The 27772-nt window shown below is 45.4% G+C and overlaps 2 protein-coding genes across 2 annotated transcripts in view; one reads left to right on the top strand and one right to left on the bottom strand.

Annotated features, from left to right (window-relative positions):
- The window catches only part of LOC110516660 (tRNA (guanosine(18)-2'-O)-methyltransferase TARBP1), a 36925-nt gene that overhangs the window by 5686 nt on the left and 3467 nt on the right, over positions 1 to 27772 (top strand). The window contains exons 8-28 of the mRNA XM_090217981.1: positions 274 to 370; positions 534 to 623; positions 4234 to 4390; positions 4610 to 4975; positions 5473 to 5570; positions 6806 to 6958; positions 7184 to 7413; positions 9487 to 9712; positions 10048 to 10236; positions 11142 to 11347; positions 12422 to 12493; positions 14980 to 15100; positions 15459 to 15569; positions 15657 to 15806; positions 16240 to 16326; positions 16958 to 17178; positions 17962 to 18043; positions 18224 to 18395; positions 18682 to 18867; positions 27021 to 27145; positions 27644 to 27754. Coding sequence (XP_090074107.1) covers positions 274 to 370; positions 534 to 623; positions 4234 to 4390; positions 4610 to 4975; positions 5473 to 5570; positions 6806 to 6958; positions 7184 to 7413; positions 9487 to 9712; positions 10048 to 10236; positions 11142 to 11347; positions 12422 to 12493; positions 14980 to 15100; positions 15459 to 15569; positions 15657 to 15806; positions 16240 to 16326; positions 16958 to 17178; positions 17962 to 18043; positions 18224 to 18395; positions 18682 to 18867; positions 27021 to 27145; positions 27644 to 27754 — 3250 coding nt within the window. The remainder of the gene's footprint in view (positions 1 to 273; positions 371 to 533; positions 624 to 4233; positions 4391 to 4609; positions 4976 to 5472; positions 5571 to 6805; positions 6959 to 7183; positions 7414 to 9486; positions 9713 to 10047; positions 10237 to 11141; positions 11348 to 12421; positions 12494 to 14979; positions 15101 to 15458; positions 15570 to 15656; positions 15807 to 16239; positions 16327 to 16957; positions 17179 to 17961; positions 18044 to 18223; positions 18396 to 18681; positions 18868 to 27020; positions 27146 to 27643; positions 27755 to 27772) is intronic.
- Positions 22679 to 25700, bottom strand: LOC149972626 (NACHT, LRR and PYD domains-containing protein 1 homolog). The gene is made up of 2 exons (XM_090217597.1): positions 25542 to 25700; positions 22679 to 25074 (listed from the first exon to the last, which is right to left on the bottom strand). Exon 2 carries the CDS (start codon positions 25025 to 25027, stop codon positions 23495 to 23497), a length of 1533 nt encoding a protein of 510 aa, XP_090073723.1. The 5' UTR covers positions 25028 to 25074; positions 25542 to 25700; the 3' UTR covers positions 22679 to 23494.

Genomic DNA, 27772 nt, shown 5'->3' with positions numbered 1-27772 from the left:
CCCTGCCCTCTCCTGGGCCCTGTCCCATCTTCCTCCCTGCCCTCTCCTGGTCCCTGGCTGCCTGCATAGGGAATAGGGTACCATTTCAGATGCAGACATTGTCTCTAAGACTCTAACTTGACATAAGGTTCATTATTTCTTGTTCATAGTGGCATTTCTTGGTGTGGAAGTGTGGATTCTATGAATCTCCGTTGAACAGACTGTTCAAGTCGATGGCTAGGGGCAATCTGTGTCTGGGAAACTGTCCCTAATGATTTCTGTGTTGTATCTCAGGGAGGTGCTCCGCTGCACTATGATCACCCACCAGGTGCTACTGAGAGGAGCTGCCCAGTGTTTCCTGCTGAACAGTGCCCTCTCCCTGACAGATGTGGTAAGACACTATGATGTGTTTGAGGCTGTGCGGCTTTGGTACAAAGTGATGACATTTTGCACCCAAATAGAGTGTTGAAGAAGAGCTTATAGCTGTCAGCGTACAAATGACAACATCTGTTTAGCAACTGCCATTTAGATTGTCTTTGTTCCATCTTTTGCAGACCTTAGTGACATTGGATGATGTGTTTAGTTTGCTGGTGCATTTCAGAGCAGACGAGTCTCTACGTAGAGGAACACCGCTCTGGAATCAGGTACTGTGTGGGGGTGGAATGAGGAAGAGCTCTGTCCTCTGGAATCAGGTACTGTGTGGGGGTGGAATGAGGAAGAGCTCTGTCCTCTGGAATCAGATACTGTGTGGGGGTGGAATGAGGAAGAGCTCTGGAATCAGATACTGTGTGGGGGTGGAATGAGGGAGGAGCTTTGTCCTCTGGAATCAGGTACTGTGTGGGGGTGGAATGAGGAAGAGCTCTGTCCTCTGGAATCAGGTACTGTGTGGGGGTGGAATGAGGAAGAGCTCTGTCCTCTGGAATCAGGTACTGTGTGGGGGTGGAATGAGGAAGAGCTCTGTCCTCTGGAATCAGGTACTGTGTGGGGGTGGAATGAGGAAGAGCTCTGTCCTCTGGAATCAGGTACTGTGTGGGGGTGGAATGAGGAAGAGCTCTGTTCTCTGGAATCAGGTACTGTGTGGGGGTGGAATGAGGAAGAGCTCTGTTCTCTGGAATCAGGTACTGTGTGGGGGTGGAATGAGGAAGAGCTCTGTCCTCTGGAATCAGGTACTGTGTGGGGGTGGAATGAGGAAGAGCTCTGTTCTCTGGAATCAGGTACTGTGTGGGGGTGGAATGAGGAAGATCTCTGTCCTCTGGAATCAGGTACTGTGTGGGGGTGGAATGAGGAAGAGCTCTGTCCTCTGGAATCAGGTACTTTGTGGGGGTGGAATGAGGAAGAGCTCTGTTCTCTGGAATCAGGTACTATGTGGGGGTGGAATGAGGAAGAGCTCTGTTCTCTGGAATCAGGTACTGTGTGGGGGTGGAATGAGGAAGAGCTCTGATCTCTGGAATCGGGTATTGTGTGGGGGTGGAATGAGGAAGAGCTCTGTCCTCTGGAATCAGGTACTGTGTGGGGGTGGAATGAGGAAGAGCTCTGTCCTCTGGAATCAGGTACTGTGTGGGGGTGGAATGAGGAAGAGCTCTGTTCTCTGGAATCAGGTATTGTGTGGGGGTGGAATGAGGAAGAGCTCTGTTCTCTGGAATCAGGTATTGTGTGGGGGTGGAATGAGGAAAGAGCTCTGTCCTCTGGAATCAGGAACTGTGTGGGGGTGTAATGAGGAAGAGCTCTGTCCTCTGGAATCAGGTATTGTGTGGGGGTGGAATGAGGAAGAGCTCTGTCCTCTGGAATCAGGTACTGTGTGGGGGTGGAATGAGGAAGAGCTCTGTCCTCTGGAATCAGGTACTGTGTGGGGGTGGAATGAGGAAGAGCTCTGTTCTCTGGAATCAGGTATTGTGTGGGGGTGGAATGAGGAAGAGCTCTGTTCTCTGGAATCAGGTATTGTGTGGGGGTGGAATGAGGAAAGAGCTCTGTCCTCTGGAATCAGGAACTGTGTGGGGGTGTAATGAGGAAGAGCTCTGTCCTCTGGAATCAGGTATTGTGTGGGGGTGGAATGAGGAAGAGCTCTGTCCTCTGGAATCAGGAACTGTGTGTGGGTGGAATGAGGAAGAGCTCTGTCCTCTGGAATCAGGTACTATGTGGGGTTGGAATAAGGAAGAGCTCTGTCCTCTGGAATCAGGTACTGTGTGGGGGTGGAATGAGGAAGAGCTCTGTCCTCTGGAATCAGGTACTGTGTGGGGGTGGAATCAGGAAGAGCTCTGTCCTCTGGAATCATGTACTGTGTGGGGGTGGAATGAGGAAGAGCTCTGTCCTCTGGAATCAGGTACTGTGTGGGGGTGGAATGAGGAAGAGCTCTGGAATCAGGTACCGTGTGGGGGTGGAATGAGGAAGAGCTCTGTTCTCTGGAATCAGGTATTGTGTGGGGGTGGAATGAGGAAGAGCTCTGTCCTCTGGAATCAGGTACTGTGTGGGGGTGGAATGAGGAAGAGCTCTGTTCTCTGGAATCAGGTACTGTGTGGGGGTGGAATGAGGAAGAGCTCTGTTCTCTGGAATCAGGTACTGTGTGGGGGTGGAATGAGGAAGAGCTCTGTTCTCTGGAATCAGGTACTGTGTGGGGGTGGAATGAGGGAGGATCTCTGTTCTCTGGAATCAGGTACTGTGTGGGGGTGGAATGAGGAAGAGCTCTGGAATCAGGTACTGTGTGGGGGTGGAATGAGGAAGAGCTCTGTCCTCTGGAATCAGGTACTGTGTGGGGGTGGAATGAGGGAAGAGCTCTGTCCTCTGGAATCAGGTACTGTGTGGGGGTGGAATGAGGGAGGATCTCTGTTCTCTGGAATCAGGTACTGTGTGGGGGTGGAATGAGGGAAGAGCTCTGTTCTCTGGAATCAGGTACTGTGTGGGGGTGGAATGAGTGAAGAGCTCTGTTCTCTGGAATCAGGTACTGTGTGGGGGTGGAATGAGGAAGAGCTCTGGAATCAGGTACTGTGTTGGGGTGGAATGAGGAAGAGCTCTGTTCTCTGGAATCAGGTACTGTGTGGGGGTGGAATGAGGAAGAGCTCTGTTCTCTGGAATCAGTTACTGTGTGGGGGTGGAATGAGGAAGAGCTCTGTCCTCTGGAATCAGGTACTGTGTGGGGGTGGAATGAGGGAAGAGCTCTGATCTCTGGAATCAGGTACTGTGTGGGGGTGGAATGAGGAAGAGCTCTGTCCTCTGGAATCAGGTACTGTGTGGGGGTGGAATGAGGAAGAGCTCTGTCCTCTGGAATCAGGTACTGTGTGGGGGTGGAATGAGGAAGAGCTCTGTTCTCTGGAATCAGGTACTGTGTGGGGGTGGAATGAGGAAGAGCTCTGGAATCAGGTACTGTGTGGGGGTGGAATGAGGAAGAGCTCTGTTCTCTGGAATCAGGTACTGTGTGGGGGTGGAATGAGGGAAGAGCTCTGTCCTCTGGAATCAGGTACTGTGTGGGGGTGGAATGAGGGAAGAGCTCTGGCCTCTGGAATCAGGTACTGTGTGGGGGTGGAATGAGGGAGGATCTCTGTTCTCTGGAATCAGATACTGTGTGGGGGTGGAATGAGGAAGAGCTCTGTTCTCTGGAATCAGGTACTGTGTGGGGGTGGAATGAGGGAAGATCTCTGGAATCAGGTACTGTGTGCGGGTAGAATGAGGGAAGATCTCTGGAATCAGGTACTGTGTGGGGGTGGAATGAGGAAGAGCTCTGTTCTCTGGAATCAGGTACTGTGTGGGGGTGGAATGAGGGAAGATCTCTGGAATCAGGTACTGTGTGGGGGTGGAATGAGGAAGAGCTCTGTTCTCTGGAATCAGGTACTGTGTGGGGGTGGAATGAGGGAAGATCTCTGGAATCAGGTACTGTGTGGGGGTGGAATGAGGAAGAGCTCTGTTCTCTGGAATCAGGTACTGTGTGGGGTTGGAATGAGGGAAGATCTCTGGAATCAGGTACTGTGTGGGGGTGGAATGAGGAAGAGCTTTGTCCTCTGGAATCAGGTACTGTGTGGGGGTGGAATGAGGAAGAGCTCTGTTCTCTGGAATCAGGTACTGTGTGGGGGTGGAATGAGGGAAGAGCTCTGTTCTCTGGAATCAGGTACTGTGTGGGGGTGGAATGAGGGAAGAGCTCTGTTCTCTGGAATCAGGTACTGTGTGGGGGTGGAATGAGGAAGAGCTCTAATCTTTTCAAACAGTTTTTAAATATTTAGTGTTTTTCCATCAGTTGTCCCTTGTGTTTCTGTGTCTCCTCACCAGCTGTGTGACTGGCTGGCTGACAGTGAAGGCAGCTTCAGGCCCTGTGTCAGAGAATCAGCTGATGGTACCAGTACCAGTACCTCTCCAGAGAGAGAGACTGTGAGAGGCTACGTCCAACACCAAATGGAGCTCTTCCTCAGAGTCCCGGCTAGCACAGGTGAGTCCCGGCTGGCACAGGTGAGTCCCGGCTGGCACAGGTGAGTCCCGGCTGGCACAGGTGAGTCCCGGCTGGCACAGCTGAATCAGTTTTTCCAATTCCGAGTATTATCCGATGAAGAATATCAACAGGTGCAGATACGAGTATGTGTAGATGGACTCACCTCCAGTATACAGAATAGATGACTGTACTGATGAACTTTGTTGTGCCGTCCAACAGACCAGACAGACAGTGTCCCAGACCCAGGAGAGGCGGAGCTGCTAGCCAAGGCCATCCTACTGTGTGTTGACATAGAGGGGAGGACTCCGAGGTCTGGAGGAGAGCAGACTACTGGTGTCAGCGGTGGGATGGACTCGCTCTTACGCCCCCTACTGGACACACTGAGCAGGCTCCACACTAATGTCTACCTGCCGCTACGCAAGACTGACAAGAGCCTGCAGCTGCTGCTACGACTACTGCAGCTCACACCAGCCAGACACACCCCTGCTGCATTACTGCAGCTCACACCAGCCAGACACACCCCTGCTGCAGTACTGCAGCTCACACCAGCCAGACACACCCCTGCTGCAGTAGAGAAAGAACAAGGTATCTACTGCACTCTACTGTATTCTAATGTACTGTACTGTACTCTGCTGTACTATACTCCACAGTACTCTACTGTACTGTTCTCTGCTCTACTGTACTCTACTGTATTCTGCTGTAAACTACTGTGCTCTACTGTACTGTGTTCTACTGTACTCTGCTGTACTCTACAGTACTGTACTGTTCTCTGGTCTACTCTACTGTACTCTACTGTACTCTACTGTACTCTACTGTATTCTGCTGTAAACTACTGTGCTCTACTGTACTGTGTTCTACTCTACTGTACTCTGCTGTACTCTGCTGTACTGTACTGTTCTCTACTCTACTGTGCTCTACTGTACTCTACTCTGCTCTACTTGACTCAAGTAGTGATACATAGCAGTGATTCAAATTGATTCTTAGTAATGATCCACATTGATTCATAACACTGGAAACATGCAAAATAAGATGTCATTCATTGTTTAAAAAATAATATGTTTTTTGTCTTCTGTCTCATACAGAAGACAGTGTGACGGTCTCCATGGAAACGCTGGTTCTGGGCGTGGTGGAGCCCATTCAGGAGTTTATCCTCCGAAGACTGAGTGGAGAACTACAGGAGGTGAACACACACTCTCGCTCTCACTGTCACTCTCTCTTGCTTTCACTCACTCACTCACTCACTCACTCACTCACTGTCAAGAGAATTATGTTCTCAGTGTTCATAAACCCAATTAAATTGATTACTCAGCCTGATACCCAGGATTTGTAGGAAACTGGTTGGAATGAATAAGACGGAGGCCCAGCTACAATTGTCAGGAATGTTTATTTATGAGAGCTCTGCCTATCATTTCTGGAACATTGGTCTATATACCTCACATTTCGTCATAAATGTCCCTCCTCCTCTCAGATACAATGGCAACATAGTTCACAAGTCTTCTTCTATTCGTAAATAGTCTGCCACCTGTTAAACAATCTACTACAAGCCCAAGGTCTCTCCCCTCCCTGGGTGGGGACAGAATGTCCTGTAAGGAACACAGTGTTCCAGCTTGTCTGACGATCGCTCCATTTTGTTTCTCACTTACACCCTGCTTACATACTAAAAAGGAACAGAAAGTCCTTGTTCTAATTTTTGACTAAAACTACACACATTAGATTTAGTTTTATGATTCTAATAAGTTTCATACAGTGACAGGGTAGTAATTCTGTTAGGTATAGTTCTACGTTAAATGTATACGTCATTTAGTCATTATTCATAAAATCCATAACACTCACTCACTCACTGTCACTCACTCTCTCTCGCTTTTACTCACTCACTCACTCACTCACTCACTCACTCACTCACTCACTCACTGTCACTCTCGCTTTCACTGTCACTCTCTCTCGCTTTCACTGTCACTCTCTCTCGCTTTTACTCACTCACTCACTCACTCACTCACTCACTCACTGTCACTCTCGCTTTCACTGTCACTCTCTCTCGCTTTCACTGTCACTCGCTCTCACTGTCACTCACTCACTCACTCACTCACTCACTCACTCACTCACTTACTCACTCACTCACTCACTGTCACTCTCGCTTTCACTGTCACTCTCTCTCGCTTTCACTGTCACTCTCTCTCGCTTTTACTCACTCACTCACTCACTCACTCACTCACTCACTCACTCACTCACTGTCACTCTCGCTTTCACTGTCACTCTCTCTCGCTTTCACTGTCACTCGCTCTCACTGTCACTCACTCACTCACTCACTCACTCACTCACTCACTCACTGTCACTCACTCAATCTCACATCCTACAACATTGATCATGTACCTGCATTTGTCCTCCGCCTGTGTTTTGTTTGTCTGTCCTCTCCAGCTATGTGATGTAGAGCGTGCTGAGCTCTACCTGTCAGTGCTGAAGGAGGTGGTGCTGATGTACAGTGTGTTAGAGTGGAACCACTCCAAGGTACAGGAGGCCTATTTCCCCAGACTCCTCAGATACGTCCTGAGGACCCTAGAAGCTGACCAGGTACAGTATTCCAGGATCGACCTCCCCTCTCTCAGGCTGCTCTCCTTCGCTAGTCACTTCATACATAATTGGATTCGTGTGTCAATTTGAAAAATGGGATATTTTCTTTAGCAGTTAGACTCTGATTTCAAAAAGACTAGTTGAACTGCTATTTGTCATGTCATGTTTATATTCACCATGGTTTTCACTATAAAACTGGAAGGGACTTGTGTGTGTTTCTCTTAGATCCCCTCTGTGGCGGGTCAGGTGTCCAGGGCGGTTGCCATGGCGTCGTTGGCCATGACCTGTGAGGTTGCAGCGTTGGGAGTGTTCAACCTCCAATCAGAGACCACGATTCTACTGGTCCATCTGTCTAGCTACTTCTACTCCCCTGCTCCACCCCCAGCCCCTCCTCTCTCTCTGGTCAACTTCAACCAGACCCTGCTGAAACCTCCAACTGCAGCTCAGTCAACAGGGTCAGTACAGAACACTTTGTGTAGTATATAGAAGGCATGTTATTGTTTAAATGCAGATGTACTGTATCATCAGGATAATGTGTTGTATAGTAAACCACTAGTATAAACACTATATGACCCTCGTTTCTCTGCCAGTCACGGCTCTAAATTGTGACTGTTTTGGTCACATGCTCTTCAATAATTTGCTGTTCAACCTGGAATTTACATGTGGGAGAAAACCCATCTCCCAGAGGTTACAGGTCAAATGGAGATTGTGTCAAGGATATGCACATCTACATACAGTGAGCTGCTAATGTATTGGGACAGTGACACATTTGTTGTTGTTTTGTCTCTGTACTCCAGCACTTTGGATTGATACAATGACAATGAGGTTAAAGTTCAGACTGACAGATTTAATTTGAGGGTATTGTCCTCCATATAGGGTGAACCGTTTAGAAATTAAAGGTACATAGTCCCCCCTTTTTATGGGACCAAAAGTATCGGGTCAAATCAACTTATGTGTATTAAAGTAGTCAAGTTTAGTATTTGGTCCCATATTCCCAGCACACAATGATTACATCAAGCCAGGGACTCTAACAACTTGTTGGATTTATTTGCTGTTTGTTTTGGTTGTGTAGCAGATTATTTAGTGTCCAATAGAAATGTATAGATTTTATTAGGATCTCTTTTAGCCCAAGGGCTAGTCTTCCAAGAGTCCTTAAGAAATGTTAAAAATAGCTAAGTAAAAACACAACATCCACATTCCTGTTACCTATACATATTACACCACCCAGCCTAACCCTCCTCCACCCACACACCTCTTATTTTTTAAAAACGTTTTAAATGAATTAGCAGACACTCTTTTCCAAAGGGACTTACAGCAGTGAGTGCATACATTTTCATGTGTTTTATTATTTTCATACTGATCCCCGTGGGAATAGAACCCGCAACCCTGGTGTTCCAAATGCTATGCTTTACAACTGAGCCACAGGACCTATAACTCACGTGCACATTACGTGCATTAAGAATTTAAATACAACAGAACATATAACAATAAACCTCTTAGATCCACTCTAGTCGTTTTAAGACATCTTAACACAACTATTTGGCAAGTTAGTTTTTTTTTTCTCCTTTCCCTAAAACTAAAAGCTATTTTTGGGTATTCAGAGGTCCCTAATAAATGTGTTGTCTGGGAGATGTGTTGTCTGGGAGATAGTAGTAATCGGAGGTCCCTAGTAGATGTGTTGTCTGGGAGATAGTAGTAATCGGAGGTCCCTAGTAGATGTGTTGTCTGGGAGATAGTAGTAATCAGAGGTCCCTAGTAGATGTGTTGTCAGGGAGATAGTAGTAATCAGAGGTCCCTAGTAGATGTGTTGTCTGGGAGATAGTAGTAATCGGAGGTCCCTAGTAGATGTGTTGTCTGGGAGATAGTAGTAATCAGAGGTCCCTAGTAGATGTGTTGTCAGGGAGATAGTAGTAATCAGAGGTCCCTAGTAGATGTGTTGTCAGGGAGATAGTAGTAATCAGAGGTCCCTAGTAGATGTGTTGTCAGGGAGATAGTAGTAATCAGAGGTCCCTAGTAGATGTGTTGTCTGGGAGATAGTAGTAATCGGAAGGTCCCTAGCAGATGTGTTGTCTGGGAGATAGTAGTAATCAGAGGTCCCTAGTAGATGTGTTGTCTGGGAGACAGTAGTAATCAGAGGTCCCTGGTAGATGTGTTGTCTGGGAGATAGTAGTAATCAGAGGTCCCTGGTAGATGTGTTGTCTGGGAGATAGTAGTAATCAGAGGTCCCTGGTAGATGTGTTGTCTGGGAGATAGTAGTAATCAGAGGTCCCTGGTAGATGTGTTGTCTGGGAGATAGTAGTAATCAGAGGTCCCTGGTAGATGTGTTGTCTGGGAGATAGTAGTAATCAGAGGTCCCTGGTAGATGTGTTGTCTGGGAGATAGTAGTAATCAGAGGTCCCTGGTAGATGTGTTGTCTGGGAGATAGTAGTAATCAGAGGTCCCTAGTAGATGTGTTGTCTGGGAGATAGTAGTAATCAGTGGGCCTTGCCAATATCTCTGAAATATTAAGAGTTTGTCATCTGTCACAGTGTTTCAGAGCAGGGTCCTCTCCTCAAGGACTGGGGCCGTATGGCAGCTCATTTCATCCGGGACCAGTGGACGTGTCTGGGATACGGGAGGAGAATAGGCCCACCCGGGCCCCTGGAGCTCCCCAGGGCGTCAGGGTCCCTCCAGGCTGCTATAGAGGCTCTGTCTCTGCTGCCCAGTGGCCTGGTACTGCCTGTACTGGACTTCATGGCCTCCATGTTGCCACAGGTGAGTCTTAGCATTGACTACAGCTGATATTGTCATGTCCACTACCTGGCTGAGACATTCTATCTCACCCAGCTCTCTACTACAGGCTTGTTCACACCAATAACCATGTTTAAAGGAATAGTTCACCCAAATTGCAAAACAACATGTTTCCTTACCTTGTAAGCAGTCTATGGGGAAAGATCGTGAAATCCAAGCCTTGGTTTTGTTTAACAGCTGATTTAGACTGCAACAGTGTTTCAGTGGTCATGTGGCCAAGTAATTTATGTCCTGCTTTATATGGCTTCTGATAAGGCAATATGAAATAGTGAACCTGTGTTTCTCCCTCCCTCCACCAGGTGGCGCTGTCTGAGGAGGCCCTGTGTGTAGAGGCTGTGACTGTCTCCTGGAAGCTGGTGCTGGGACTGAGCAGTAACCCTCATGACTTCTGGCCCACCCTGCAGGGCTTTGTGACCATGGCCTTTCACCACAGCCTGCTGGAGTTAACAGAGGAGCAGGCACCTGGGCTCACTGTTACTCTACAACAGGTAACTAGAGGGAGGCATGGGGTATCAACACCTGGGTTCACTGTTACTCTACAACAGGTAACTAGAGGGAGGCATGGGGTATCAACACCTGGGTTCACTGTTACTCTACAACAGGTAACTAGAGGGAGGCATGGGGTATCAACACCTGGGTTCACTGTTACTCTACAACAGGTAACTAGAGGGAGGCATGGGGTATCAACACCTGGGTTCACTGTTACTCTACAACAGGTAACTAGAGGGAGGCATGGGGTATCAACACCTGGGTTCACTGTTACTCTACAACAGGTAACTAGAGGGAGGCATGGGGTATCAACACCTGGGTTCACTGTTACTCTACAACAGGTAACTAGAGGGAGGCATGGGGTATCAACACCTGGGTTCACTGTTACTCTACAACAGGTAACTAGAGGGAGGCATGGGGTATCAACACCTGGGCTCACTGTTACTCTACAACAGGTAACTAGAGGGAGGCATGGGGTATCAACACCTGGGTTCACTGTTACTCTACAACAGGTAACTAGAGGGAGGCATGGGGTATCAACACCTGGGCTCACTGTTACTCTACAACAGGTAACTAGAGGGAGGCATGGGGTATCAACACCTGGGCTCACTGTTACTCTACAACAGGTAACTAGAGGGAGGCATGGGGTATCAACACCTGGGCTCACTGTTACTCTACAACAGGTAACTAGAGGGAGGCATGGGGTATCAACACCTGGGCTCACTGTTACTCTACAACAGGTAACTAGAGGGAGGCATGGGGTACATATTCACAGGATAAATGTGACTTGGCAATTAGTTCCAAGTGTTTAGCAGAACATGTTGTGGTTATTATGAGTATTAAAACACAGCGTTGATGTGGACACAACTGATGTGTAATTAACCTGACTCCTCTCAATCTCTAGATAGCCATTGAGTTGATGGAACTCTCCCAGGCCAAGACTGGTGTATTCAACGTTCTGATCCAACACTGCTGCCACACCTGGCTGCCCACTGGCCCAGGAAGTGAAGGCGAGAGCCAATCAGATGCCATGTTCTCCAGTGCCCTACTGCACCTTGACATCCTGGCTGAGGCATGTGTGTATGGACCTGTGTTCAGGAGGGACCAAAGGTTGGTGTGTGAAAGAATGAGAATGTGAGCGAGAGTCAGAGAATGTGAGCGAGAGTCAGAGAATGTGAGCGAGAAGAGTCAGAGAATGTGAGCGAGAAGAGTCAGAGAATGTGAGCGAGAAGAGTCAGAGAATGTGAGCGAGAAGAGTCAGAGAATGTGAGCGAGAAGAGTCAGAGAATGTGAGCGAGAAGAGTCAGAGAATGTGAGCGAGAAGAGTCAAAGAATGTGAGCGAGAAGAGTCAGAGAATGTGAGCGAGAAGAGTCAGAGAATGTGAGCGAGAAGAGTCAGAGAATGTGAGCGAGAAGAGTCAGAGAATGTGAGCGAGAAGAGTCAGAGAATGTGAGCGAGAAGAGTCAGAGAATGTGAGCGAGAAGAGTCAGAGAATGTGAGCGAGAAGAGTCAGAGAATGTGAGCGAGAAGAGTCAGAGAATGTGAGCGAGAAGTCAGAGAATGTGAGCGAGAAGTGTCAGAGAATGTGAGCGAGAAGAGTCAGAGAATGTGAGCGAGAAGAGTCAGAGAATGTGAGCGAGAAGAGTCAGAGAATGTGAGCGAGAAGAGTCAGAGAATGTGAGCGAGAAGAGTCAGAGAATGTGAGCGAGAAGAGTCAGAGAATGTGAGCGAGAAGAGTCAAAGAATGTGAGCGAGAAGAGTCAAAGAATGTGAGCGAGAGTCAGAGAATGTGAGCGAGAAGAGTCAGAGAATGTGAGCGAGAAGAGTCAGAGAATGTGAGCGAGAAGAGTCAGAGAATGTGAGCGAGAAGAGTCAGAGAATGTGAGCGAGAAGAGTCAGAGAATGTGAGCGAGAAGAGACAGAGAATGTGAGCGAGAAGAGACAGAGAATGTGAGCGAGAAGAGACAGAGAATGTGAGCGAGAAGAGACAGAGAATGTGAGCGAGAAGAGACAGAGAATGTGAGCGAGAAGACACAGAGGATGTGAGCGAGAAGAGACAGAGAATGTGAGCGAGAGTCAGAGAATGTGAGCGAGAAGAGACAGAGAATGTGAGAGAGTGTGTTATTGGAGTGGTTGTTGTGGACTGAGGGTCTTGTCTGGATAATGGATTGTCTTCTCCATAGGCTGATCCAGGAGGTTCAGGTCTATGTGGAGAGGCTTGGAGAGGAGTGTGCTGCTAACACTGCAGTCCCCAGGTCAGCTGCTGAACTCACTTCATCTACTATAGTGTAGTCTACTGTACTGTACTATACTGTAGTTTACTGTACTATGCTATAGTCTACTGTACTATACTGTAGTTTACTGTACTGTACTATATATAGTGTACTGTACTATACTGTAGTGTACTGTACTATAGTCTACTGTACTATACTGTATTTTACTGTACTACACTGTAGTGTACTGTACTATTGTGTACTGTACTATAGTGTAGTTTACTGTACTACACTGTAGTGTACTGTACTGTACTATTGTGTACTGCACTATAGTGTAGTGTACTGTACTATAGTGTACTGTGCTGTACTATAGTGTACTGTACTTTACGGTAGTCTACTGTACTGTACTATAGTGTACTGTACTATACTGTAGTTTATTGTACTGTACTATAGTGTTCTGTACTATACTGTAGTTTATTGTACTGTACTGTAGTCTACTGTACTGTAGTGTACTGTACTATACGGTAGTCTACTGTACTGTAGTGTACTGTAGTGTACTGTACTATACTGTAGTGTATTGTACTATAGTGTAATCTACTGTACCCTAGTGTACTGTAGTCTACTGTACTGTACTATAGTGTACTGTACTATACTGTAGTTTATTGTACTGTACTGTAGTCTACTGTACTGTAGTGTACTGTACTATACGGTAGTCTACTGTACTGTAGTGTACTGTAGTGTACTGTACTATACTGTAGTGTATTGTACTATAGTGTAATCTACTGTACCCTAGTGTACTGTAGTCTACTGTACTATACTATAGTGTACTGTACTATAGTCTACTGTACTGTAGTCTACTATACTGTAGTGTACTGTACTATACGGTAGTCTACTGTACTATACGGTAGTCTACTGTACTATACGGTAGTCTACTGTACTATACTGTAGTGTATTGTACTATAGTGTAGTCTACTGTACTATACTATAGTGTACTGTACTATACTGTAGTCTATGGTACTCTACTATACTGTACTGTACTCTAGTCTACTGTACTATACTGTAGTCTACTGTACTGTTCTGTAGTCTACTGTCCTGTACTATACTGTAGTCTACTGTCCTGTACTATACTGTAGTCTACTGTAATCTACTATACACAGTACTCTCCTGTACTATACAGTAGTTTACTGTCCTGTACTATACTGTAGTCTACTGTACTATGTGTAGTCTACTCTATTGTACTATAGTGTGCTGTAGTGTACTCTACTGTAGTCTACTGTACTATGCTGTAGTCTACTGTAGTCTATGGTACTCTACTATACTGTACTGTACTCTAGTCTACTGTACTATACTGTACTATAGTCTACTGTACTGTACTATAGTCTACTGTACTATACTGTAGTCTACTGTACTATACTGTACTCTACTGTAGTCTTGTCTGCTGTACTATAATGTAGTGGGACTGGAACCTATAACCTGACCCCTCACTGTAGTGGGACTGGGACATATTACCTGACCCTCACTGTAGTGGGACTAGAACATATTACCTGACCCCTCACTGTAGTGGGACTGGGACATATTACCTGACCCCTCACTGTAGTGGGACTGGAACATATTACCTGACCCCTCACTGTAGTGGGACTGGGACATATTACCTGACCCCTCACTGTAGTGGGACTGGAACATATTACCTGACCCCTCACTGTAGTGGGACTGGAACATATTACCTGACCCCTCACTGTAGTGGGACTGGGACATATTGCCTGACCCCTCACTGTAGTGGGACTGGAACATATTACCTGACCCCTCACTGTAGTGGGACTGGAACATATTACCTGACCCCTCACTGTAGTGGGACTGGAACATATTACCTGACCCCTCACTGTAGTGGGACTGGAACATATTACCTGACCCCTCACTGTAGTGGGACTGGAACATATTACCTGACCCCTCACTGTAGTGGGACTGGAACATATTACCTGACCCCTCACTGTAGTGGGACTGGAACATAGTACCTGACCCCTCACTGTAGTGGGACTGGAACATATTGCCTGACCCCTCACTGTAGTGTTACTGGAACATATTACCTGACCCCTCACTGTAGTGGGACTGGAACATATTACCTGACCCCTCACTGTAGTGGGACTGGAACATATTACCTGACCCTCACTGTAGTGGGACTGGAACATATTACCTGACCCCTCACTGTAGTGGGACTGGAACATATTACCTGACCCCTCACTGTAGTGGGACTGGAACATATTGCCTGACCCCTCACTGTAGTGGGACTGGAACATATTACCTGACCCCTCACTGTAGTGGGACTGGGACATATTACCTGACCCTCACTGTAGTGGGACTGGAACCTAGTACCTGACCCTCACTGTAGTGTATTCAGGCTATAAAAACATGGAGTCGACCACATCACTGACAATAGTGGACCTTCTTTGTACTATAGTCAACAGTGAATGTAGTCCCTATTTCTCTGCAGAGATACATTTATCTCTAAGCTTTCTCTTTCTCTCTGGCAGTGATAACCGGGATGACCAGTTCCCACGTGTGTGTGTCGTGGCGTTCCTCAGCCGCCTCCAGCCCTCCAATCAGCTGCATGAGAGACTGATGGAAGAACTGGTTCTCTGCTTGCTTAAAAAGGTAAGACCAGGGCTCTTCCTCAATTAGTCTTTCCTCGCGTCCTCTCTCCTTACCTCCTTCTCAAAATACATTACAGGAGAACATCCTAGGTTCCTCCTCTGAGATCTTATCCTCCAATTCATTTTGAGGAGGAGGTGACCAGAGAGGACCGTAGGAATCAAGGGAAGACTGACACAGCTGGAGATTTGGCTTGTTTATAGTCCACGATGTCTACTCATTCAGTGTGTGTGTTCATAGCATCACACACATTAATCCAGTTCATACTGCAGTAATATATTAAAGACCACTGTCCATCTCCCTGAGCTCCAACACAGTAGTTATTAGTTCATGTGTAGTTTTAAGTCTTTTTCTCTTTCAGGATGAGGCCATATCGAAGTCAAAACAGCGTTACTATAGCAACTCCCTGCAGCATCGTGTCAAGAACAGGGTGTGGCAGACACTACTGATGCTGCTGCCCAAACTGAGAGGGGTGAGACACACACACACACACACACACACACACACACACACACACCTGAATGAAACCTCTATTAACCCTGTGTTTGTGTTCATCCAGGAGTTTGTAGGTACCGTTCTGGGTCGTGTGTTTGAGGCAGGTTTCGTCAGTAACCAGGCCTCAGTCAAGTACCTGATAGAGTGGAAGATGGTTCTAATCCTAGTCCAGTATCCTGAACACATAGACCGACTCTGGGCCTGCTTCAGTGTGGTGAGTGGCAGATGGTTTTAATCTTAGTCCAGTACCCTGAATACAGACTGACTCTGGGCCTGCTTCAGGGTGGTGAGTGGCACATGGTTTTAATCTTAGTCCAGTACCCTGAATACAGACTGACTCTGGGCCTGCTTCAGGGTGGTGAGTGGCAGATGGTTTTAATCCTAGTCCAGGACCCAGAATACAGACTGACTCTGGGCCTGCTTCAGGGTGGTGAGTGCTTACCCTTTTCGGGAATTGAACCCTCAACCTTGGTGTTGCTAGTGCCATGCTCTTACCCACTGTACCACACAATACCACAAAAACTGGCATCTATTGTATTGTCACTGAATGAAAAGTGGCTTCTATTTTCACTGGCTTAAAGAACTTGTAATAGTCAATATTGATCTATAGCCAATGTGTCTAATTGATGTGGTTTGTGTCTGAACAGGATCAAGAGAAGACCAAGACCAGTGTCTGTACCTTCCTGTCTGTGTTGGTCCACCTCAACATCATCATGCCTCAACTCAAGGAGAAGGTAAGAGCCACATGTGACCATCATAAAGTAAAACCTTCAAAGCACCGGGGACTCTTCTCCCTTCTCCTGAGCCCCTCTCCTCCTCCTCTGTGTCCCTCCACACCAGGCAGTACAGTGGCTTAAGGCCCTGGACACGATCCTCCAGTTGTGTTTCAGTGTGTTTCAGTCATAACTTCAGTGTTCACACTTCTCTCCCTTCTCTCTGTATCTCTCTCCCTTCTCTCTGTATGTATCTCTCTCTGTATCTCTATCTCTCTGTCTCTCTGTCTCTCTCTCTCTCTCTCCGTCTCCATCTCTCTCTCTCTCTCTCTCTCTCTCCGTCTCTCTCTCTCTGTCTCTCTCTCTATCTCTCCATCTCTCTCTGTCTCTCTCTCCATCTCTCTCTCTCTCTCTCTCCGTCTCTGTATCTCTCTATCTCTCCATCTCTCTCTCTCTCTCTCTCTCTCCGTCTCTCTCTCTCTGTCTCTCTCTCTATCTCTCCATCTCTCTCTGTCTCTCTCTCCATCTCTCTCTCTCTCTCTCTCTCTCTCCGTCTCTGTATCTCTCTATCTCTCCATCTCTCTCTCTCTGTCTGTCTTTCTCTCTCCGTCTCTCTCCATCTCTCAATCTCTCTGTCTGTACCCCCCACCAGGCAGTACAGTGGCGTAAGGCCCTGGATGTTATACTCCAGTGGTGTTTCAGCCATAACTTCAGTGTTCGTCTGTACGCCCTGCTGGCCCTGAAGAGGGTGTGGGGTCTGGAGGGGGCGAGGGCCGAGGCCGAGGAGGGGGCCGGGGGAGCGGATGGGCTCGGGGGGTTGGCCACCGTCGTTAAGGCCTGTCTGCACCAGGCTGAGGCTATGCAGAGTACTGGGTGAGTGAGTTACATATGAACTAGGATTATTATGTTGCCAAGGTTGCCGCAGGAATCGCATTCTAAAATTCATACAGTCACTGTACATCTATCTGTGCACTATTCATAACATGTATACACACATGACTGTAAGTCTCTTTGGATAAAAGTGACTGCTAAATGGCATATATTACTGGAAGTCTCTTTTTAAAAATTTAACCAGGCAAGTCAGTTAAGAACACATTCTTATTTTCAATGACGGCCTAGGAACAGTGGGTTAACTGCCTTGTTCAGGGGCAGAACCACATATTTTGACCTTGTCAGCTCATTGATTCGATCTAACAACCTTTCGGTTACTAGTCCAACGCTCTAACCACTAGGCTACCTGTTATTATTAGTGAAGGAGGAACCACAGATTTTGACCTTGTCAGCTCATTGATTCGATCTAGTCCAACACTCTAACCACTAGGCTACCTGTTGTTATTAATGAAGGAGGAACCACACTTGTTTATCTTAGCTCCATTGGAAACTGTGGAAATTGTTATTGGGCTCCCGAGTGGTGCAGTGGTCTAAGACATTGTATCTCAGTGCAAGAGGCATCACTGCAGTACCTGGTTCGAATCCAGGCTAGATCACATCCTGCTGTGATTGGGAGTCCCATAGGGCGGTGCACAATTGGCCCAGCGTAGTCTGGGTTTGGCCAGGGTAGGCCGCCATTGTAAATAAGAATTTGTTCTTAACTAACTTGCCTAGTTAAATAAATACATTATTGGACTCATATAACTACTGTATATCTCTGTACAGAAATGCCAATAAGAACTGGACCAGGATCCAGGACCACTTCTTCTTTGGTGGCTTTCATCCTGTTAGAGACTATAGTGTGGAAGTAAGACACTGTATTGTTGATTGATTGTGTGAATTTGAAGTATAAATCTTTTAAAATCTCTTGATTCATTGTAATTTGACCTAATTGCGTTGGGTCTCTAAAAAACGAATGTACCGAGTGTTGATTGAGGAGAGACGACGTGTGTAAACTGTCCTTTTTCCTCCCGTCTCTCCCTGCCAGTCCATATTCTACACATTCCCCAGCCTATCAGAGGTGTTTGAGGACGAGTGGATTCCGCCCTGGAAGTTTGAGAAGTTGGTGGACTTCTCCCAGAGTGCATCTCTCCCGTTGAGGAACCCTGTCCCTGACCTGAGCCAGATTCAGCCTGGAGACTGGATCCAGCAGGATAAAGGTACATTCCCCTGAGGGGATAAAGGAAGTTGTCTTGAACTGAAAAGGGTATCACCACTAGATGGCAGCAGAGACTGTACCCAACAGATAGCTACTCTGGTTAAAGTGGAGATCACAGCTATTCAACTATTGGTCTGAAGTACTGCTGGTTCTCCTTTCTACCTGGTAGTTAAATGATCAATTCATGAAATTGATTGGCCAGGTCCCTGACTTTATAAGTGTTCTGGCCCTCCAGGACTTCAGTTTAAAAGCCCTGTTGAAGATGCCTCAGTGTTGTTGTTTGTTAGGGGATCAGGATGGTGAGGAGCGCTGGGCCGAGGTCCAGAAGAAGATGACCCCCTGGAGGTTGGGGATCCAGGAACAGGAGCCAGAGCTGGGTCTGGTGCCCCAGCAGAGAGCAGCACGCCTGGGCAAGCTGCACAGTGCCCTCCTGGTGGTTGCCTCTCTCATAGACAAGCCCACCAACCTGGGAGGTTAGTTATTTATTTTCTATTTAACCTCTATTTATACAGGTCAGTCAATGCTGAACAACTTGGTACAGGATGAATGTTGTAACCTTCATCTGCTGATCTCTCTGGGTTCCATGTGTAACGGAGGTGGAATGATGAACCATGTTTACATGATGAGTAACCTTGCTTGAGACCTTACGACTTGTGTTAGCTCCCCAGGCTTGAGCTCAAGGAGCTAACACAGTCATGTAGTGTTCAGGAGACCCTGGTTGGAATCCAGTCGGTCACATATGAACCCACAGCCATTTCTATCTAGCTATATTGTATTGTATTGTATTATTTTCCATTAGCTACCCAATATACTTGGTGTTGCTAAGTGTTGCCATGCAAACAGACAGCAGCAGGCAGCACTACATAAACTAATCAGTCCTAATCAGAGTTTGTCTAAGGAGCACTAGGACTGCATCATAACAGACTCATGTTCCCCACTGGGCTGCCGTATTGCTGCGCTGCCTGCTGTCTGTTTATGTAAGCCTTATGTTGATTTAAATGAGTTTATACAGGAGAAAACCTATTTTATCAACCAATATTCAAATTTGTATTTTTTTATCTTCATTTAACTAGGCAAGTCAGTTAAGAACAAATTATTATTTTCAATGATGGCCTAGCTACTAGTTAGTAGTACTAGCTACTACCATTAGGCTATTAAATGATGCTAGCAAACTGGCTAGCTACTGTCTAGTTAAGATTTTTTTTAACTCAGGAGTCAATAGTTACTTTTTCTGGCGAGTGGGAGTAATGTATCATCGTCATCGATGAACCACCAAAGGCATACCCCATTTCTGTTTGAAAATTGAGAATTTTCGTGGCCAAAGTTGACGTTTAACGTGAGAACCATTTTAGGACCATACAAACACTGTTTTATGTTCTAGGTTTCTAACCGTGTGTCAAAGCTAGAATACCACCTCTGCAGGATTAACAATTCAACTCGCCCCTGCCTACCCAATGGTAGGTCGATTATTCCTCCTCATTAATCCCTACAGATCTGATAGATGCCGCTCTGCTTTACCACTGAGCTAGTATACGGCTAGGGACTGTTCCTCAACAGTAAAGGCCTTAGAGTAAAGTGGGCTATCCTAGAAGACGAGTGCCTATGCTCCCTCACTCCTAATTTATAAACCCCCAGCGCCTTCTCAGGATCGTCCAGGCCAGAGCTTCAACTTCAGCACACTATGAGTGGGACGCACTCCTCTGGGTTGGTTTAGCCCAGACACCCATTTTACGACTCCTATCAATGCACTCCGTACCTATAGTTCGGGTCTCGGGTTCCCAATGGACTAGTTAGCCAAGAAAATTTGCTAGAGATCCTCGATTAATCAAGTCAATTTCAGAAACCTAGAGTAAAACGACATGCATTTGTATGACTCTTTGATAACACAGGGTGTCAGAACAATAAAGCTAGCTTATTCAAAATTCTAGAAGAATACATAAAAAATCCCAGATCAATCAATCACAAAGAAATATCACAAATCTATAAGTGAAAATGAATCCTGGATTAGAGTCATAGATGCCTCCAGCGCCCTTAACTAAACCATTATTAGGGTGCCAGTAATATATTGTTTGTCCTTTTACAATTTTATAAGAAGCACAGTATTTAATAACAAGAAAAAACATTTCTTACAATTTATAAACCGTTTGTCTTCCCCCCTCGGGATGATCAGTCCTTCAGTCGGTGTTTAACTACTTTAACACTCCTATCAATGAGGTAACCTTAAGTGTTCCCCCTAGATTTCTACTTAAACACTAAGAATAAATATCGATGCATTTTAAGCTAAAAAGATTTAGCAAAATCTTCCTCCAGCTGAAGACAGGTTCTTCTAGCAAGCTCAAAGAGAGTTGTACCTCTCCCAAAAATCCTGCCTCTTTCACTCCTCGTATTCTGCTGACTCACGGTGGTTAAAGATCTGCCCCGATGACGCAGGCATTCAGTGGTTAACACCTACTGTAATGCGGCCATTTCTCAGAAGGGGATTCTTCTCTTGCCTAGACAGGATGTCTGCCTCAACCGCACGCGTACCTCTTCCTGCCTCCTCCTGGCTGTTCTGACCTGGGGAGCTAGTCCAGCTAGCACCCTTAGGATACTACATTATCATTCACTTTTAAAACATTCATTTCTAGACATTAACCTTTCTCATTCTACTCAATCAATCAATCAAATGTATTTTATATAGCCCTTCGTACATCAGCTGATATCTCAAAGTGCTGTACAGAAACCCAGCCTAAAACCCCAAACAGCAAGCAATGCAGGTGAAGAAGCACGGTGGCTAGGAAAAACTCCCTAGAAAGGCCAAAACCTAGGAAGAAACCTAGAGAGGAACCAGGCTATGTGGGGTGGCCAGTCCTCTTCTGGCTGTGCCGGGTGGAGATTATAACAAAACATGGTCAAGATGTTCAAATGTTCATAAATGACCAGCATGGTCGAATAATAATAAGGCAGAATAGTTGAAACTGGAGCAGCAGCACAGTCAGGTGGACTGGGGACAGCAAGGAGTCATCATGTCAGGTATTCCTGGGGCATGGTCCTAGGGCTCAGGTCCTCCGAGAGAGAGAAAGAAAGAGAGAATTAGAGAGAGCATATGTGGGATGGCCAGTCCTCTTCTGGCTGTGCTGAGTGGAGATTATAACAGAACATGGCCAAGATGTTCAAATGTTCATAAATGATCAGCATGGTCGAATAATAATAAGGCAGAACAGTTGAAACTGGAGCAGCAGCACAGCCAGGTGGACTGGGGACAGCAAGGAGTCATCATGTCAGGTAGTCCTGGGGCATGGTCCTAGGGCTCAGGTCCTCCGAGAGAGAGAAAGAGAGAAGGAGAGAATTAGAGAACGCACACTTAGATTCACACAGGACACCGAATAGGACAGGAGAAGTACTCCAGATATAACAAACTGACCCTAGCCCCCCGACACATAAACTACTGCAGCATAAATACTGGAGGCTGAGACAGGAGGGGTCAGGAGACACTGTGGCCCACTCCGAGGACACCCCCGGACAGGGCCAAACAGGAAGGATATAACCCCACCCACTTTGCCAAAGCACAGCCCCCACACCACTAGAGGGATATCTTCAACCACCAACTTACCATCCTGAGACAAGGCTGAGTATAGCCCACAAAGACCTCCGCCACGGCACAACTCAAAATTCTACTCAATTCTAATCTTACTCCAACATATTTTATTACTCCCATTACATCTTAAACATTTCCTCATTTAAACATAACATTTCATCATTACACCATGTCAATATCAACCTCCTCCAAGACTCTTAAACATGTTCCAGATATACTGTACCTTAAAAACAACCATCATTATAACATTCTTAACCATTTTACTGCATTTCTTGAATCACCTTTTAATATCTTCCACTGTATATTTCCCAATGTTTTCAACCTTTTAATATCTTCCACTGTATATTTCCACTGTATATTTCCACTGTATATTTCCCAATGTTTTCAACCTTTTAATATCTTCCACTGTATATTTCCCAATGTTTTCAACCTTTTAATATCTTCCACTGTATATTTCCCAATGTTTTCAACCTTTTAATATCTTCCACTGTATATTTCCCAATGTTTTCAACCCTTTAATATCTTCCACTGTATATTTCCCAATGTTTTCAACCTTTTAATATCTTCCACTGTATATTTCCCAATGTTTTCAACCTTTTAATATCTTCCACTGTATATGTCCCAATGTTTTCAACCTTTTGATATCTTCCACTGTATATTTCCCAATGTTTTCAACCTTTTGATATCTTCCACTGTATATTTCCCAATGTTTTCAACCTTTTAATATCTTCCACTGTATATTTCCACTGTATATTTCCCAATGTTTTCAACCCTTTAATATCTTCCACTGTATATTTCCCAATGTTTTCAACCTTTTAATCTTCCACTGTATATTTCCCAATGTTTTCAACCCTTTAATATCTTCCACTGTATATTCCCACTGTATATTTCCCAATGTTTTCAACCTTTTAATATCTTCCACTGTATATTTCCCAATGTTTTCAACCTTTTAATATCTTCCACTGTATATTTCCCAATGTTTTCAACCTTTTAATATCTTCCACTGTATATTTCCACTGTATATTTCCCAATGTTTTAAACCCTTTAATATCTTCCACTGTATATTTCCCAATGTTTTCAACCCTTTAATATCTTCCACTGTATATTTCCCAATGTTTTCAACCTTTTAACATATTTACCCGTTAATTATTATTTTAAAGAATTCCAGTCCCAGTTCATTTCAAATTTGTCTTCTTTTCTGTAATCAATGTCAATTCTCTCTCAACGTTCATTCTTCTTTGTGCTCCATGTGTGAGTGAAAGTGAAACCTCTTCATGAGTGTGTGTGTATGTGTGTGTGTATGCTGGTGGGGCCTTCCTACCCATGCCCTCTGTCACTAAAATGTCACAGAGAACTGGGCCTTGGACTGCTATTCTTGACACCTGAAAAGTCTCTTCTTTCATAGTTCTCCTCATCATTCCTCCTCTTGCCTCTGTCCTGTTGGACTGAAGGAGAACATGCTGAATAAAGTGTCTAGGCATAAAGGTCTCGTAGAGGTGTGTTAGAGATTGAGCGATAAGGTATTATTGAGCCAAGTCTTTGACTAGAAAGGGTTCCTTTTCTTTGAGTGCAGTAAAGAATGCAGCTTTGACGTGTGGTCCACCTGAATTCAGTGCCTCGTATATCACTCTCATCTTGGCCTGGCGGGTCGGTGCAGCGCTGATATTTGCATTGATCTCTTCACCGATCATGTCCTTTGTGAAGAGAATATCTGCTATGGCAAACACATTATTGACCCTTTGAATGATCTGTGGTCTGAATTCATCAACAAACTCAATGTCTCTTGTGTATGAATCATCTCTGTATTCCTCTGTTCGTATTTCAGCTTTCCATGCAGATTCTCCCATCTCACTTATCAACTCCATCTCAAAGTCCATCGCAGGGTCCTTTATGTACACTTCAAAGTAGTTTGGCCTGGTGCTTCTTAGCTTGATCTTTTCTGGCGTAATCGAGGATTGACACGAGGTCTTGAGGGTGAAGAGACTCCCCTTCCGCTGGGACTTCTCCGGCTTTGGCTTTGGAAGTCTTACGAATCCATAGGACTTCTCCTGTGCCTCCACCTCCCGTGCTAGAGAAGGATCACATCGGATCAGATATGTGTGTAAGGTGAGGAGTGCTCTGGTGGACCTAAAGATCAGAAGGTCACAGTGCACTCTCCAATGCAACCCACGTCTCAGTACCAAACCCCTGCCAGAGAAGGAGGGACGAAGCAGTTTGGCGTGGAACCCCGTCACCTCATCCACTTCTTCCACAAGCACTCTGTTGTCTTTCACATGTAGAACCTTCATGTCTTCTCTCAAGGAGGATTGTGGGTAGTCTGGATCTATACAGAAAAAGTGTGGCAGACTAATTTCCTCTAGTTTGCCAGAAATCATTGTGATGTCCAGTAATGGACCTCCTTCTTCAAACCGCATGTTGTTCAGAGTGGCCCTGTGAGGCTCCCAGGAGCTGAACTGGTATCGCAGACTGACTTTGCTCTCACATACCCACCGCAGCCCTGATAAGATGCACTCGTAATGCCCTGCTGCAGAAGAGTCGAGTGTGTAGACGGTGGTCTCATCCTCTGTAGACACGAAGGGTTCAACCTGAATCCAGGACATTGAGCTCTTTATATGGTTGCAATTCAAACATTCCTTTGGACAATCGGTTTTAAGGCCAAACTCCTTTTGGAGACACATATTTGACTCTGAATAGTTGACTCCAATCTCTTTGGCCAGTTTAGTGATGATTGTTCCTACTGAATCCAGAGCCTTGTTGTAGAACTGTGTCATTTTTCCAGTGATAAAGCTACTACCATCCTTAAGTTTGTCCTTGATATTTGTCTGTATGACTTCAAGCCTATCTATCATTAAGTGCTCATATAAGTTATGGTCCAGCTCATTAGCAATAGTTCGAAAAATTGCAGCTAATTTCTCAATTTCCTGTTCACCAGGTTCTTTCCTTTCAATAATGTTTGAGAGCTCTTCAAGTCGTGCCAACTGGGGTAGGAGAGGATTTGACTGTTCAGGAGTGCTAGGTTCACAGTCATCATCATGTTGATCTTTTGATGTGGCCATTTTCACTCCAAAGGGGCAATCTGCAGTGGCTACATCCACTTTTGAACCTATAAAGCAGTAATGTTCAGGTTTAGCCATTGATTCTAGAAGAATATAACTTACACATTTTTTTTATTTAACTAGGCAAGTCAGTTAAGAACAAATTCTTATTTACAATGACCGCCTACCCCGGCCAAACCCAGACGACGCTGGGCCAATTGTGCGCCGCCCTATGGTACTCCCAATCACGGCCGGATGTGATACAGCCTGGATTCAAACCAGGGACTGTAGTGACGCCTCTTGCACTGAGATGCCTCTTGCCTTAGATCGCTGAGCCACTCGGGAGCCCAGAAATGCCAAATGAGCTTAGTTCAACTGTCTTACCACATCAACCAACAATAGAAGCTAGTTACATTTGTAAACAAATACAGTATAGCCTCGAAACAAAAAAACAACAACTATCCTCTGGTATGTGTTGTCAGGTATCCATTTACTACAGGAAATGTCAAGGCAGTTTTTATTGTCCAAACATCACCTTGTGAATTTGGCTTCCTCTCCCAATCTCAGTTAGTTCCACACCTGACAGACAACGAATGAATGAATGAATGTCCAAATAAACAAAAGAAAAAAAGAAGAACTGCTGTGAAGTAGCCTTTCAGTCTGTATGAGTTACTTTCAGTTTTAAGATGGGTGTGAACTCTGGACTGTGATTGGCAACTTGTGCATCCCACAGAATCAAAGTCCTTTGGAGATTGTATTTTCAAACAGCAAATGTTTTCACACTTTTACAGTGTTAGTTTCATCAGCTCATACAAAACATAGGAAAAACAGAATTTAGACTGCACCGGGCCTTTAAATAAAAATTGTTGCATGCTCTGTCTGAAGAAAATATCACCTTAGACCTGTAGCATACAAATATCTGTAAATAGTGATTGTGTAATTGTTTGTTAATGTGTATGTGTGTGTGTGTGTGTGTAGGATGTGGGGGCCAGTGGTCTGTAGATATACCATATCGCCCATTATACACTGAACTAAAATATAAACTCAACATGCAAAGATTTTACTGGGTTACAGTTCATACAGTATAAGGAAATGAGTTAATTGAAATAAATTCATTAGGCCCTAATCTATGTATTTCACATGACTGGGAATACAGATATGCATCTGTTGGTCACATATACCTTAAAAAAAAATTAGACGGTTACGATGCCAAACTGCAGTCAGGTCAAGACCATGATGAGGACGATGAGCACACAGATGAGCTTCCCTGAGGCGGTTTCCGACAGTTTGTGCAGAAATGATTTGGTTGTGTAAACCCACAGTTTCATCAGCTGTCCGGGTGGCTATTCTCAGACGATCCCGCAGGTGAAGAAGCCGGATATTGAAGGTCCTGGGTTGGCTTGGTTACACGAGGTCTGGGGTTGTGAGGCCAGTTGGACGTACTGCCAAATTCTCAAAAACGATGTTGGCTTTTGGTAGAGAAATGCATATTCAATTCTTTGGTAACAGCTCTGGTGGACATTCCTGCAGTCAGCATGCCAATTGCACGCTCCCTCAAAACTTGAGACATCTGTGGCATTGTGTGACAAAACTGCACATTTTAGAGTGGCCTTTTATTGTCCCCAGCACAAGGTGCACTTATGTAATGATCGTGCTGTTTAACCAGCTTCTTGATTTGCCACACCTGTCAGGTGGATGGATTATCTTGACAAAAGAGAAATGCTCACTAACAGGGATGTAAACAAATTTGTGTGCAAAATTTAAGACAAATAAGTTATTTGTGCATATGGAAAATGTCTGGCATCTTACAGCTCGTGAAACATGGGACCAACACTTTACATGTTGCATTTATTATTTTGTTCAGTGTAATATGTGTTGGACAGCCTTTGACAAGTCAGTGATAAACACTTTCACTCTCTCTCTCTGTCTCCTCTCTCTTGCGCTCTCGCTTTGTCTCTCTCTCTTTGTCTCTCTCGATCTCTCTCTGTGTGTGTGTGTGTGTGTGTGTGTGAAGGTCTGTGTAGGACGTGTGAGATCTTTGGGGCCAGTGCTCTGGTGTTGGACAGCCTTCGCCACGTCAGTGATAAACACTTCCAGGCCCTGAGTGTCTCCTCTGAGCTATGGCTCCCCCTACTGGAGGTAGGTAACAACACTTTAGTAGCCTAAACCACAGGTGTCAAGATCATTCCACAGAGGGTTGAGTGTCTCCTCTGAGCTATGGCTCCCCTTACTGGAGGTAGGTAACAATACTTTAGTAGCCTAAACTACAGGTGTCAAGCTCATTCCGCAGAGGGTTGAGTGTCTGCAGGTTTTCACTCCTCACTTGTACTTGATTGATGAATTAAGGTCACTAATTAGTAAGGAACTCCCCTCCCCTGTTTGTCTAGGTTTTAATTGACAGGAAAAAACAAAAACTTGTCCCTCCATGGAATGATTTGGACACCATTGACCTAAAGTCTCCAGTGCTGTAGTGGAGGGTAAATGCACCTTTTTCAGTGCAGATGTAGAGGAAGGAGGACAGCTGAACACTAGGATATTGAGATGCTCACCAAGTTCATTCACTCTACTGTGTTCAGCTTACTTTTTAGCCAGTTAAAAACGTGTTATGTTAACATCATATATTTGTGTCTCTACCAGGTGAAGCCCGTAGAACTAGCTGACTTCTTGCAGCTGAAGAAGAGGGAGGGCTACTGCATTGTGGGAGTGGAGCAGACAGCCAATAGTCAGAGTCTAAAGGACTACAAGTGGTAAAGTGGTAAAACCACT

The sequence above is a fragment of the Oncorhynchus mykiss genome, chromosome 23, assembly GCF_057628025.1.
Source record: "Oncorhynchus mykiss isolate SJ-2025 chromosome 23, ASM5762802v1, whole genome shotgun sequence".
NCBI lineage: Eukaryota > Metazoa > Chordata > Actinopteri > Salmoniformes > Salmonidae > Oncorhynchus > Oncorhynchus mykiss.
The sequence above is the reverse complement of the archived record's forward strand: the minus strand, read 5'-3'. Positions and strand labels throughout refer to the sequence as shown.